Source organism: Anser anser (assembly GCF_964211835.1).
Source record: "Anser anser genome assembly, chromosome: 7".
Lineage (NCBI taxonomy): Eukaryota > Metazoa > Chordata > Aves > Anseriformes > Anatidae > Anser > Anser anser.
The window spans coordinates 27,214,478-27,229,207 of NC_139727.1; the positions used below are offsets into that span (position 1 = coordinate 27,214,478).

Here is a 14,730-nt window from a genome sequence, read left to right on the forward strand (position 1 = left end):
TTCTGCCTGCGTATGGACATCCTGCATGCTGTTTGTTTAGGTATCCTTCAATTAAGGACTAAACCATGTGTGAGGACTGTTGTTTTAAATATGGTTTTGTGTTCAAGCTTTGTTTGGAGAGCCTGATCCCTTTTGCTTGGGAGACCATTTCCAGAACAGAGCATTCCTCCTTGCTCTGTTTATGGTGAAGAAGCAGGGCTATGGCAGCCTTCTGAGAAGCAGTGGGCTGCTCTGTACCTTTGATCGCAAACCTCTGGATGCTTTTTTAAACAGTGAATGAGTTTGCAAAGGCTGTCAGTGCTGGGGAAGAAATAACAAGTCTGTCTGATCTGATGATTGTGCTGTAGATGGCTGGAGGGATGGCTTGATGAATTTAGGAAGACCTTCCAGTTTAGGCTGTTCATTTTGTTCTTTTTCTCACAGATTACTAGCCGTACTTACAAAAATGATGACAGCAAAACAGTTAACGCCTTTCCCCAGTTACTTCAGCTCCTCAGAGAGTGCAGCTATACATCACAGGGTAGACACTTTGCGTGACAGAGGGAGTAGAGACCTTTGGGGAACTCCTGACAGTGGTGTTGATGGAGGAAGCCTGATAGGCAGATCTACTGCCTCCAAAGAAAGCTTCTGTTCCGTGGGTGGTTAATTTGCTCGAGTTCCCTGCCTCTCTTTTCCCAGGTTGTTCATTCCTACTGCTTGTGAGAGTCTTCTGCTTTCAGTTCTGTGTAATACCAGGTCAGGCCGTTGTGTGGCCAAGATATCCCTGAGGGAGAAGAGGCCTTTGGCAGGGAAAAAAGTGAGGTAGGAAAAGAGCAGCCAGAGTAAAAGCTCTTAAATTAATAATGAGAGGATAAACTAGTTATCTGTGAAAGTGGTAGCTGAAGCAGCCACTGTTCAGTGGGCTTGATTGAAATTGAGGTCTAATGTTCTTGAGTGAATTGTCTGTAATCCTTCATTTAAGAGAGGTCAAGGCAGGGCATGCTGTCCTTTGAAAAACTTCGTAAAAGCTGACGAAAGCTCTTGTCCAAGTTTGTGGACGTTGCTGGACTGCAGACTGCTTGAATGACTACCAGCTCCTACGTGAGCACACAGGAAGAGCAGGGATATATCTCTGATGCCTGAAGTGTGAACTCTTTGTATACTTACCAGCTTGTTGGTCCTCGGTTTTTGCTGCTAGGTGGCACTGTTATCTCTCAACTGAGAGTTAATGTTTGGGGAAAGGGAAGGTAAACACCACGGCAAAACCTATGAAAGCAAACCTGTTTTATGTAAAATTTTCAATGGAAAATTGTGTTTTAATTTAGTGCGTGTGTTGATTTAAAATTGTCTTCCAATTTTAGTATGTGTCTGTGCTTCCCATAAAATATATGCATTTGTAGTTTCTCATAAAATCAGATATTCAAAGACAATACTGAGCCTATTCACTTGTGAAGAACCTTACAGAACCAACACCAAATCAGCAGCTCTATATCCCTTTCTTTTTTGAAACTGTGATGATATATTAAGGCAGATGATACATTTATGTAAAACATGCCCTGTGAAATGGACACTCTGCTTGGCAGCCAGATTTAAAATAGCATGGCAGATTGCCTACTGTATCACCAGTTTGGATAGATCTGGGAGCTTACGAAGAGTAAAATCAAAGCGGTAATTAGGCAGGCAACTGTTAGCAAAGATGAAATGTGCAGAGAAACCGGCTGATGGAATCAGAGAGGATCGATAACGACAGTGTTACTTATGTTTTGCACTCTTTTCCTCTGTTGCCTGGGCTTTACGGTGGTACAGAGAGGTAATAAAGTGCTATCATCTTTGAATACAAGCAGGTGGAGGGTGGGAGGGATAGGAGGATTTGTTTTAGAAAGAAATTAAAGGATTGTAGAGGAAGACTTCAAATGCACACCCTTGGGCTGTTTTGAGGGGGGGTCAGAAACTATAAACGGTGTAGGCTTCTGCATACCTTTTGTGGTTCTGTGCTGGGGAAGGGCATGTTACTTGTCTGTTGGAGACAGCCACTGCTTTTTGTGTGTTTTGCTGAGTAAAGAAGTTGATGTATGGTTTAATTGTAGATGTCCAAGGTTGTGAAACATAGCTTTCATCTTTGGAGGAGGGGTTGAAGTTTCTTGTGATTTCATTAAAGTCATGTCTGACGTGTGAGTGTGGAACAGCACAAGTAGTGGTCTGTATGACTGCTGTGCAGGGAAGCTATTAACCTCTGTGTGTTTGGGCATGTGTTTTTGATCAGAGCCATCCTGAAATGGGTCTTATGACAACACCAACCAGCCCAGTTCCAACAACGCCTGTCACTCCACTTGGAACCACCCCACCTTCTTCAGATGGTAAGAAATGTAATGTTCCTCTGGGGAAAAACTATTAAAAAGTAAAATAACTAACAAAGCACTTCCTCATGATGGCAACTAATGAGGTCTGTCTGGAGCAGATGTAACCTGGTGTTCTTTTCCTGGTGAGAGCTGCTGTACTAAACATGAGCAAGAAATAGTATTTGGCTTCAATTCAAGAGACGTTTTGTGTAGTTTCTCTTTTGCCTTGTATATTGCTCAATGAAATTTTTCTGATACTCCTTCTGAAAACACTATTGTCCCAGTATCTGCGTGAAGGTGCACCCAGCATATTAGCTATTCTACACAGGATTTTACTTTTGAGTGTTTCTAGTGTCAGGTTTCCTGCCTGGGATTACTTGTCATTGGAACAGATTTACAGAAAATCACGCTGGATTCCTGCTTGTTATTAATGCACTTTTCCCCAGCCTTGAATTAACTGGGATTTGAATCCAGCTTGGGAGTTGAAGAATTCCTCCCTCTGGTTGCCTTTTCTCTGAATGCTTTGTAAATGACTTCTTGCACTGAGATCATTCTTCTAAATGAGATGTTATATGCCCAAATAGATACACTTTAAAATCATTTAAAATAAAACCCTTTTTGTTTAAGTTATGGATGGATGTAGTCCGGTTTAAGAGAGGAGATGAAATGGCCGTTGTCACCTACTTTGATGGCATCATCTAGATCTGAGGAAGGCGTTCAATGTAAGAATAGAGGCACTTTCAATAGAGCACAATTTGGAAGTGTTGAAATGAAATGAAAAGCAGTCTGGGTTACTTTAGTTGTATCAGCTATTCAGGTCATTTGATATCCTAGTTAAGGATGATCCTCCCTGTGGATGAATTCTGTCTGGTTACCATGGATATCAAAAGCTTCAGTTAAAAAGCCCCCTATGTCTCAAGTCTCCGTGTGCACATAACACAAAATGTAGAGGGACGGGCATTTTGTGGGCTTCTGTTCAACATGTTCGTTGCAAATGTATCCACCCACACACTGTATTACACAACTGACAGAATTTGTGCTTACCTACATCTACAGTCTGCTCACATTCTCTCTTTTTTTTTTTTTTTTAATTTACTGAAAAACAAAAGCAAAACAAAAACTTCATCCTGCTTTCTGTATAGGCAGTGATCTTACGGAGCTTGAGGCTTCTTGCTGCTTGTAAGGTTGCTAAGTTTAAAGATTGGAGCTGATCTTAGTGAGCAGCGATTACACTGGGAAGCATTCTTTATTCCTATTTCCTGTCACCTTGCTGATCCCTGCTCTCTTTTCTTTATATTGTTTTAATTTTTTTATTTTTTGAGGGACTTGGCTTAGTTTTGAGTGGTACTTCTTTAATTTTACTCTTATTTTAAAGGTATGTCAGAGTTTTCCTCATTTTCTGACGTCTTGCAAGTCAGCTGTAAAATTTGCCTGTGGCTGAGAGTTAGGAAGAGGCATTTCAGCTTTGACAAGATTGCTTTCTGCTTTTTCATGCACTTAAAAAAAAAAGAAAAAAAAAGTGTAGTTAAGTTATTTTCAAATTTCAGCAATATGTAGAAATTCCTCTGATTTTTTTCAGGCACTTTTTAATGCTGACTGGGATTAAAAATGGGTTCATATCTGGGTTAATTTTTTTCTGTAAGTCTAAATTGTGAACTAAGACCTTTAAAGTTTCAAAATATCTGTTTAAAAAACACCACACCCAAACATCTATAGCATGAACCAGGGTAAGCAGTGATGTGCTCTTCGGAGTGATTTTTTTTTCTTAAATGAGACTTTTGCTAGAAACTGTTGATCCATAATATGTAAATTGACTGTGCCTGTCACCATAGTTATCTAAATGTCAGTTTGCTTACTGTTGTTAAATATTCATTCACTGCGTTCATTGTAACAGCTTCAGAAGGACCCACTGGGGATATAAATACATTTTTTCAGTCTCTTAGCTAAATCTTTGAGCTATTCATAATATTGGGGGGTGAAAAAGTCTCATTGCTTAGACTTCGCCAACAGACTGGGCATGTGAACAACATGTTGGGAGCTCCAGAGTTTCAAGCCTGAAGAAACTAAAGCAGCTCGCACTTAGGGATGTGCAGCCTTCAGAAGCTAAAAGCCCCATTATCATTTCTTTGATGTGATTCGAACAGCGAGGTTACATTGATCTACTTGGCCCGTTGTTTCCAAGGGCTGCAATTTTGTATTCAAGGGGATTGTATAATCCTGAGCTCTGTGAGAGGCGCTGAGCTCTGGGCCTCCCAGTGCTCTGTGTTAAGAATCCTGCATTTTGTTGTTGGTTCGTCTCCCCTACCTTTCTGTGCCTATGCGTGCCCCAGTTCCAGGAATAATAAACCTTATTTACCACACTACAGGGTTATGAGATTGAAAGCTTGAATTGTAGAAGGCATTGTTAAAACAAACGTTTGTCTCAGCCAAAGTACGGTTACGTACAGGATCAAATTGCTTCTCCTCAGAGCCCCAAACCTAGCTATCCAAAACTCAGATGCACATAATTCCTCAGTACTTGCAAGTTCCAGTCTCGTCATAAATACCCTTTTCTTCCCCCAAGATCTTGTGTGAGGAAAGACTTGAAAATTACTGCCGATAGATTGAAAAGAGAATAGAACAGATATCTTGACAACTATATAGTCAACTGCAGATCTTTCTCCAGTGCAAAAGGAGCCCTTTCTTAGGCTGTCTTTATGGACTGAGAAGGGAGAAGGCCTTCAGGCAATCATAAATCAAGCCACATATGGCCTCCTATGTTTTAAATCCTGAGAGTTTGTCAGGAACTCCTAGGCAGCCAGAACAGAAGTGTTACAGTCATATCAGGACAGGAAAGTAAAACTGTAAAAGGTCCCCTTGAATCTAGTGCCTTGTGTTAAAGGCACGTCATTGTCCCTTCAATTTATCAGGCTCTGTGTTGGTAGATTATAGTCTTTTCATAATCTGATAGTGTAGTGTGGTATTGCATTGTTTTTTTTTCCAGTTGATCAACTCACCATGGAAATAAATACCATTATTCTTGACCTTATGTCTTGCACTGTTGAACTGGTTGCAAGAATTAGTTATGTGTTGGTGAGAATTTGTTGAGTCTCCCTAGGCTGGGAGTGTTGACGAGTGCTAAAACACCAGGCAAGAGAAAGAGGCATATCACTTTGCAGGGCACCCCAGCCTACCCTTAGAGCAGGAGAAGTGTACTCTGGTGGAATAGTACCAGTATTCAAATACAGGTTCTTTGCTGGGTGATCGTGAGGGAGGAGGAGCTCAGGTGACCCTACAGATAAGTTGATTCTATCCCAGACCTGTGAATCTGTGACCTGGTTCTCTGTATAGTTCTGTCTTGTATTTATGGAGGGTAAATGTGTCTTATCTGCTTTGTTCTAGTTATAAGCTCTGCAGAGCTGCCTTTGGATGCTGACGTGCAAACTAGCAACTTGCTGATAACCTTCTTGAAGTACAGCTCGATTGTGATGCAGGACACAAAAGGTAAATAAATTCTGTTGATGTAGTTGTGGATGCAGCAAGCAGTGTTTCTTGAAACCAGGAGGACATAGGAACACATCTCCAGAAACAGAAACCAACTGGAGTCCCTTTAGATGACTGAAAGTTCCACCTTTAGAGAAAATGAAACGATTTCTTATTGTGAGATAACAGTTATCTCATACTAGGAGAGACCTAATACTGGCAGAAGAGAAGTCAACTATGGGAAGAATTTAGTAATGATAATAGTAGTACCTAATAACCAACCTGTTCCTGTACAGGAGCTGTGAACATATCTGATTCCAAACCTCCCTGTCAGAGAGGGAAAGTCATGTGACAGAGAACTGTATTTTTAAGAATGTTTAGCCTGACATGAGGCAAAGCTCAGCGTTAGGTGGAAATGTTTCTGGTGTCCTCTGGTACTTGCTGGTTAAACAGACAGCTCTTTAATTACACAGGTGGTGGCGGTGATTTGCACTGTACTGACAGTAACTTACTTGATGAGATACATTTCCATGCTGTGCCTTTTGTTTCTTCTGATAGCTTTGGAGGGGAGGTAATTTCAGCTTGCTGGAGTTGAAGCTTGGTGATGTAATGCTTCATCTCCTGCTCAAGGTACATAAGGGTCCTGTTCTGCCCGGTGCTTGTATGGGCAGGGTCATAGCAAGAACATAACAAGCAATCTTTTTACCCTATTTCAGCCCTTTACCAACTTGTGCTGTTTTAAATTAAATGTAGCAGCTGTACAAAGGTAGGAAGATGGCTGCAGCGTTATGATACGTTGATTGTTGAGCTTGATGAATGCTTGTGTAAGATGAACATACTGTATAAGAGAGTAGGCAGGACAGTTTCCGTAGGAGAGTTTCCTTGTATACATGCTTGCAAGGAAATTGTATCCGGCAGTCTTGTTCTTGTTCAGTGTGCAAGCTTCTTATGGAAAAAGTGAATAATTGAAATTAGGACTAAGAAGGACTTCATGAATGTACCTAGCACATCACTCAAAACCAAAGCAGAATCAGGTCTACCTATATTTTTCTTTCTGAGAGTTGTTGCGAACAGGTTGGATGAGACACTGATGGGGGAGCATCGTTTTTAGACTATTCAAGTGTTTAACTACCTTCAGTGTGAAAAAGCTTCATGTGCATCCTAAATTCTTCGGTGAGATTTAAATTAATTACTAGTTATCTTCTCCAAGATGGGTATTGAGAATGGATTATTTCTTTCTTCTTTGTGACAGTCATTATGTATTTGAAGTCTGCTTTCATGTCTCCTCTTGCTTTTGTCTTTAAACTAAACAACCTCAATCTTTGCTCAGTCGTTTTTTATAGATTGCACGCATGAGGAGGGCTTGCTAGCTCTCTAATCATTCTCATTTGTTTTTTTCAGGGTCTCTCTTGCTGATCCAAGTCTCTGATGAAACAATTTTTATGTATTTAAATTTAACTGCTGCACTTATTAGTCACTATAATATGGGAAGTATGTATAGGGCCTCAGAAACTATCAGACTGGATTAGTTTCAGATGGAATGAAACCTGATAGAGAAGATTCCTTACTAAACAAGCCAGCTAAAATTGCGTTTATCCTGGTATGAGACAGGAGTTAAAGAAAGAAGCATCGCCTTGGTTTTAGCTTGTAAAACATTTTAAATTTGTGTGGTTGATAGACCTAATCTCCTTACCTCCATGGCAGTATGTTGCAGTGAGTTCTACTGATTAGTCATCCAAAAAAAGTGCTTTCCCAACTGCTCCCTATTAATTCTGGTGGGTGTATTCCTGGGCTTTTATTTTGAGGATAGATGGGGTCCTGCCTGACTTTTTTCTTCTTGTGTGAGAGAAAGCATATGAAACCAATATAGCAACAAGGGAAGAAAAATGAAGAACTTAAATTTTCTCTGTATGTCTTGAGACAGGTGGAACACTTAGAAGGGAGACTGGTTTGCTCCACATCCAGGACTAGGCAGTTGTTTCAGTCCTGTCCCAGAGAGCATAATTTAATAGGCTGCATTTTGCTAGATTCTCCTCTTGACATCTCTCTTGTGCCAGTCAGAGGCAGCTGCTTCGGGAGAAACAAAAGCTCTGTGTCATTTTTTCCCATCTGTAAAATAGGGTTCATACTGATACATCCCCCCTAGGAAGTGGTCTGCTTTGTTCCTTTAATGATGGATGCTGCCAAAGTACAGAGTGTGTGTGTGAGTAAACTGCCTGCATAGGTGCCCCATAACTCTGCTGAAACTGGCATGATCTTTGCAACACGCTGGCTGAAGGCAGAGTACTTAGTATGGAACAGGAGCCTTTACGGCACGATCCCCAGAGAGAAGTAGTAGCAGCACCTACAGAAATATACAGTGAGGCCTTACAACAGGAAAATAACAAGGCTCCAGTGTATCAGAGCTCTCTAAGGCCATTTTTCCTTCTCTTGCTAGTGTAGAAAACTTTTCAGTTACATGCCTTAGCTGAGGTAAGGAGACATAGGTGAGACTTTTAAATCTCCTGTTCCAAAATTCCTCTTGCTTAGAGCAGCAAGATGAAATCAGCATACTACAGGGCACATCTTGTTAGTAAATATCTGTCCCTCAGCAGCCTGGAATAGAAAGTGAGGCATCAAGGTACACAGAATAGCCAGCTAAATCCATTCTGTCTATTTTTATAGATGATCTTATGCATGTCCTTTGAGCAAGGATGGGACCAGAGGTTTCTTCCATACAAAGTTACTCTGTGACTTAACGCATCTCAGTTATTTAGTGTATTAAAATTAAAATTGAGAGAGAAGAGTTCTAAATAATCCAAACAAAAATTGCATTTTTCTCCCTTAATTGCAGAATTCACTCTATTTGTGAATCTTTCAGCCCTCCAGTTGTCATTCATGGCAAAAGCAGCTTGAAGTTTTAAGATGAATAGGAATTTGCAGGACACAATCAAGGTGGAACTCCTTAACTCTTAATTTGGCTTAACATGCTAAGTCTTTGCAAACTTCGTTCATTCATGGTTTTACATAGAACAAACTAGGTCATATCTCTCACCATTGGGTTTAAAACTTGGGGCTTAAACTCTCCGCATGCTTATTCTGCTACATTGTGCTGTGCCTCTAGCACAACTTAGTTTCATAACGCACAGCGAAGGTGATCTCCTTTCCATTTTGCCTCAGAGAGGGAAAAGCACACCTCCGCTGTGGCAGAAAGGCAGAGATTAATACCAGCATTTGGAATACCTGCAAAAGTAAAACTGAGTGAGGCAGAAACCTCACTGGTAGTTGTAGTGGTGAAGGAGATGCAAATCATAGACTTTGTTGGGGAAAAGCTTTGTGGGATTTGATGTCTAACCTGGAGGGTGAGTGCCTAATGAGAGTAGTTAGATTATTAGCTATCATGGAGGAAGTAGGGGCATGAGGACTCTCCAAGGCTGGGCTTTGTCTTGTTGCTGAAGAAAGAAATAGCTTTTGCATTGCCAGGCTTGTGTGGCTCATGCAGAACTTGTTTTTGCTTCTTTGCAGATGAGCACCGGCTACACAGTGGCAAGCTGTGTCTGATTATCCTGACATGCATAGCAGAGGTAGGTTTCTTGTGGGACCCTTCAGCAGATGGTGTGTTACAGGGCCCTATCTGTCGACACATCCCCTGCCTCCTGTTCACCAGGAGCTGAAAATCCACAGTGGTTGTAAGTAATGAGGCCCTCAGGCAATTAATATTTTGCTGATAAAACTGATGCCATACTGTTAAAATTTACTTGAGAATTGGATAATCTTACTTGGTATAGGCAACTCACGGGGCAGAGAGAGAAAACAGTGAACCTATGCCTGCTCTCACTTAGCTGCTTGAGCACCTTGTGGTGTTACAGGCTTTTAGATGAATAATGTGCTCATGCCTTTCACCTGCTTGCTGCTCATGGTAAGTATGGGCAGTGCTGTATCCCATCTGCCCGAGAAGGGTATGAGTAAATGAAATCTGTGTAGTTGTAGGACAGTAGGGAGAGAAAGCAGTATCGCTGGGCTGGGTCAGCAGTCCTGGTGAAGGTGGTCCTGTCTTGTGGGAAGTATACAGTAATGGCTTGACCTGAATGGTGCTGAGTTTGTGTGGTATTTACATTTTGCTTGCTTGCAATTAAAGACCTTTCTTAGCAAAGAGTAAAAAGCAGCAATGTTCATAACCAGTGTAAGGATTCTTAAGTAATGTTTCTTCAGGGTGCAGTCTAAAAGCCAATTATGTGCATTTCTGTTATTTATAAAAAAGTATTTGTGGCAGTTCTTCAGGTGGGTGAATACAAGATAAGAAATGCTGTTTCTACATAGCAAGGGCATGTTTTGGCTCTGGTACTAAAGGAACGGTGTATTTATTTTAACAACTTGGCTGTATGGCCTGGAGTAATCACTTTGATTTAGAGCTGGTCTTGAAACAAGTTTTGCCTGAGGGGTGGGACAGCTTATCAACCTATTTGCTAGTACTGCAGTGACTTGTGGCATGATGGGTCCATTCCTCCATGCTGTCACAAGGATTTGTGTGCATTATATAGCACTTGTTAAAATCTTGACACTGCCATGTGTACAGTCCGCAGTTTGGATGAGCAAAGAAGGTAATGGAAAATAAATAGTGAATAAAACAACAAGTAATGCAGACTTTAACTAATGTGGAATTGGGTTCAGAAGGGGTTTAAGTTTGTGGGATTGAAGATGTATGGGGACATGAGAAGGTTACACGGGTGGTTTTAACCTTATAGCTACTTATTAGGAACTTTGCACTAAAACACATGATTTGAGAGGCAAGTGGAAGTTGGTGGGTTTGTTATTCATTTCTCCTCCCTCTTTCTTTTCCCCTTTTCAATAGGATCAATATGCTAATGCTTTTCTCCATGATGACAATATGAATTTTCGAGTAAACCTACACAGGATGGTGAGTTTTCCTACGGATGCCTTGCATTGTCTTTGGGATGAGAACACAGTATTCAAGTCCCCATTTGCTGAAAACTGTGTCACAGACATCTAACCTAGATTGCTAAGGCATGTGGAAACACTGTCAGAAATGCAGCAGTTGGAGAATGATTTAAAAATCATTCCCAGAATGTCTCGCTCCTTCAAAAGACAAAGAGCTGGTTGCCCTGTTGGTGAATTCAGAGGCCTGTGTAGCTGGGCAGGAACTGTGTGTTACCAGGTCTCTGAAGAGATCAGTAACAGAGAGAATGTTCTTCCTAAACCTTCAGCAAGACTCAGCCCTCTTGATATAATAATGTGCAATTGGAGTTACACTGGGTGCTTTGATTCGGCATATGCTTTCTCCTAAATGGGGGGATTTATCTTCAAAGAGGAAATATATTTTCTATAGCTTTTTCCTATAGGTATCCATGGAGGAAGTTTCCTTACCTAGCTCATGAAGTGTTTGTATAGTTACAAGTAACTGAGCCCTTCTCCTGACTTAATGCATTCTGTTTTCACGGTGCGGGTGATTGCTACCTCATCTGACACTGGAGCAGTGCTTGAAAGTGTCACTGATCCAGGACAGAAGCAAACATCTTACTTTATAGTAAACGTACTGCAAGGGTGCTAGTCTTTCCCACTTGGCAGAAAACTCGCTGTTTAGTTAGCCTCTCTGGTTTATTACTGTCAAGGCTGAAGCTATTTAATACTGCACTTGCTATTAGGAATGCAGATCAGGCATCTGTGTCAGGAGCAAATCAGTATGTTAAACAAGCGAAAGGAACTGCTGTGTGATTTTCTATCCTATGATATAACAATGCCCTCCAGTTACGCAGGTAGAGTAACAAAAACCCAGTGGTCGGTGTGCTGAAAAGCAAGCAAAATTTTGCCTCTGCTGTGGCCTTCAGGATTAGGTGAGAGAGCAGTTGGAGAGAAAGGCAAAGGGAAGTCTGCAATGGTACTATTTGCATGAAAAATACAGTAATACACAGAATGTCACTTCAGGCTTCTTCTGACTTCTTTTCACCTTTGTGTGTTTGAAGCCAATGAGGCATAGGAAGAAAGCGGCAGACAAGAACCTGCCCTGTCGCCCGCTGGTGTGTGCAGTGCTCGGTGAGTATTGCTAGAGTGCTTGCGTGCTTTTGGTTCCCAAAGCACCTTTTGTTCTGCAGCAGAAAAATGAGATTTGTGGATTAAGGGGAGGGGTGGATGGACATAAAAAGAAAGCAGTTAAGTACTGAAGAGACTTCCAGCTATGGACAGTCCATCTCTATACCTGGCTGCCTCACAGAGAAATTAAATTCAAGGTTGCTGCTCTGTAGCAAGAAATCCTGTATACCTTTACAGTAAGTTTTGTGGAAGCCTGTTGGCCTCTTTCACTTGATTACATAACAATAGTCGAGGCAGTTGATTAATAAATTAGGAGTTTTAGGTGAGTGTAGTGACAGCTGGTCACAAGTACTGTCTAGATGATATAATGAGAACAAAACTATGGAAAAGACAAATACATTTTGAGGAAGATTTGCTGGGCATTTAGCCTTTTCTGAGTAAAAAAAAATAGTAAGAATGTCAGTAGCAAGGATTGGTTTTGCCTGTGGATGTAGAGGCACAGTTGAAAGCTTTTCACACAGTGAATGATTAAATTGTGAGACTCATTGCTGCAGAGGCCAAAAATATAAATGGGTACAGAGATGGATGGAGACTGAATCTCTGGGCGGCTCTTAAGCCTGATGAAATGGAAGCAGTCTTGTACTCCAGGATTTTCAAACAGGTGATTGTTGATGGCACAACAAAACTGATGGGGAATGAATCTTTCTAGACTTACCGGATATCATGTACTTTTCCCCTGGACTGTTTTTTGCTAACTATAGAGTCCTATTGCTGGGTGCTTAGGGCCCTAGGAGGTTACATCTCACAGTTGTTACCAGTGGCACAACTTAAGTGTTTTATGTTGAAGTGAACACATGTATGTGCCTTTGGTTAGGATTTATTATCTGAACCATAGTAACTTATCTCTTTCAGTTGTTCTAATTGTATTTTTGAGCTTTTTACCTCTTATCCTCACACCGGGTTCTTTTAAATGTTAGAGACGTTCTTGATTTTATTTTTTTTTCCTGAATGAGTCTTAAGTAGAAGTGTAGTCTGTGTTAAGATCAGACTAGGCTTACTTGCTTCAGAATTGATTTTAGGGATAAATAATTGTGTTCTCTACAATATCTTCTCTGAAAGTAAACCTCTGGGTTGTATGATTTCTGGTGAGAATGATTTTCTAAAATGTGCTTCTCAATGGAATTTTCCATTACTGACAGGGCTTGAAATATGAGAGCAATTCCAAGCATCAGAATTCACAGTGTATTCCTTATTTGACTAATAGTGGGAGAAAGCATATGAGGAAAGCAGTGCCTCAAACAAAATTATATTACATGCCCTCAGTTTCCAGTGTACTTTTTTTTTAATTCCAGGAAAATTTGTTTCTTCTAAGCAGGACTATTGGCTGGTAGGGAGGTTGGTGGGGTAGTTTGATTTCTTCATCACTGTCTTCTAGAATTTAACTGTAGCTAGCTCAATAGTTACTTCATCATTTTCTTTTGTTTCAGATTTGATGGTGGAGTTCATTGTAACACACATGATGAAAGAATTTCCTATGGATCTCTATGTGTAAGTATCTGTGAGCTGATTCCTCGTTTCATTTGAAGTTTGAATTTGGGTGGAATTCTAGTCATATAACAATCTTCTGGCTGAAATAACGTTGTTGTGGTTGGTGGGGAGCAGGATGGCTTTTCATGAACTCTTCTGTCAACTTTTTCTACTTCTAAAATGTTCTGTGTGCTAGGAAAATTGAAAGTGAAATGAATTTCCACCTTTTAAACTGATTTCCTCATCTACTTGATCAAATACAAAGAGCTTTTTATTCTGAAAGAAACTTCATGATACGCACTCATTGCAAGAATTCTTGGTCTGGAAACTGAAAAGACAGTTTTGAAAAAACAGGGATGACTGATGTGAGGCCTGGAAGGTTATGTGGAGAGTGGGAAAGAAGTTTAAGCCTGAGATAGCTTGCTAGGCTGCTAGGGTAATACTTAGCAGTGGGGAAAAGGAGAGGAGAAGAGGACAGAGCTGCACATGAACACTCTATGTCCCACTAGGCCCTTAGAATGCTTTGTTCTGCTTTGTCCTGGAGGGCAGAAATAGGATTTAGGCAGATCATTGGCTTTGCTCTGACTGTTTGTACAGTACTGAATTTCCCTCGGGCTTGAACAGCACTATATGCTGCAGAAGAGATACAGATACATAGGTTGTTTTCCTTTAACATAAGTTTTCAGCGTGTTCTGATTTTGCCCAAATAACCCTGAAATTACAGTGCCTTTGTAAGGGTCATATAGTTCAATTAAAATTTTGTGAGAAATGTATTTTTAATGACAATTACAGAATTAGTTGTAGTTGGGTGGTACGTTGGGATTTAGAACAAGGTTGTGAAATGCTTGGTCTCAAAGGTAAGGTCACAGCTAGAAACCCCATGAGAACAAAAATAATGAGCTGTAGCAACAATCAGTAGACATCCGTATCTATTCCTTTTGGCATGTTTGTGCAGCCCTTTCACTACGTTCCTGTCTGAAACCGTTCCAGAGCAGACACAGTTATTGCAGACGAAGTGGGTATTCTGAATGCACAAATAGTGTGATAATTCTCTGCGTTAAATTTAATAGGTGGCAATATGAATCTGCTCAGTGGAAGGCATATTAATACTGGAAAGAGAAATCCAGCTTCCTTTGACCAAAGGTGTTATTTTGTCCATTAAGTGTTATGAATTCTTGGTGCAAAGCTGAATAAACAAAGACACCCCACCAGGATGGATGTGACTTCCACAGTGTGGTTTGGGAGTCTGTAGGGCTGGTAGCTGGCTCTCTGACCCCTAAGGCAGAGGGACTGGGACTGTAATGCCCCCCCCCCCCCCCCCTTTTTTCCATGCCTTGCTTTCACCCAGAAAACTATATGCTGCTGCATATTACAGGTAGGTTTCAGTGCTGAGATA

General features: G+C 40.9%; 1 protein-coding gene across 2 annotated transcripts in view; it reads left to right on the forward strand.

Moving 5' to 3' along the window:
• Window positions 1–14,730, forward strand: part of ARMH3 (armadillo like helical domain containing 3) — a 120,754-nt gene that overhangs the window by 20,166 nt on the left and 85,858 nt on the right. For both annotated transcript variants that reach the window (XM_083844077.1, XM_083844078.1), the window contains exons 14-19: window positions 2,243–2,336; window positions 5,700–5,801; window positions 9,285–9,343; window positions 10,612–10,677; window positions 11,741–11,810; window positions 13,295–13,355. In XM_083844077.1, coding sequence (XP_083700203.1) covers window positions 2,243–2,336; window positions 5,700–5,801; window positions 9,285–9,343; window positions 10,612–10,677; window positions 11,741–11,810; window positions 13,295–13,355 — 452 coding nt within the window. The remainder of the gene's footprint in view (window positions 1–2,242; window positions 2,337–5,699; window positions 5,802–9,284; window positions 9,344–10,611; window positions 10,678–11,740; window positions 11,811–13,294; window positions 13,356–14,730) is intronic.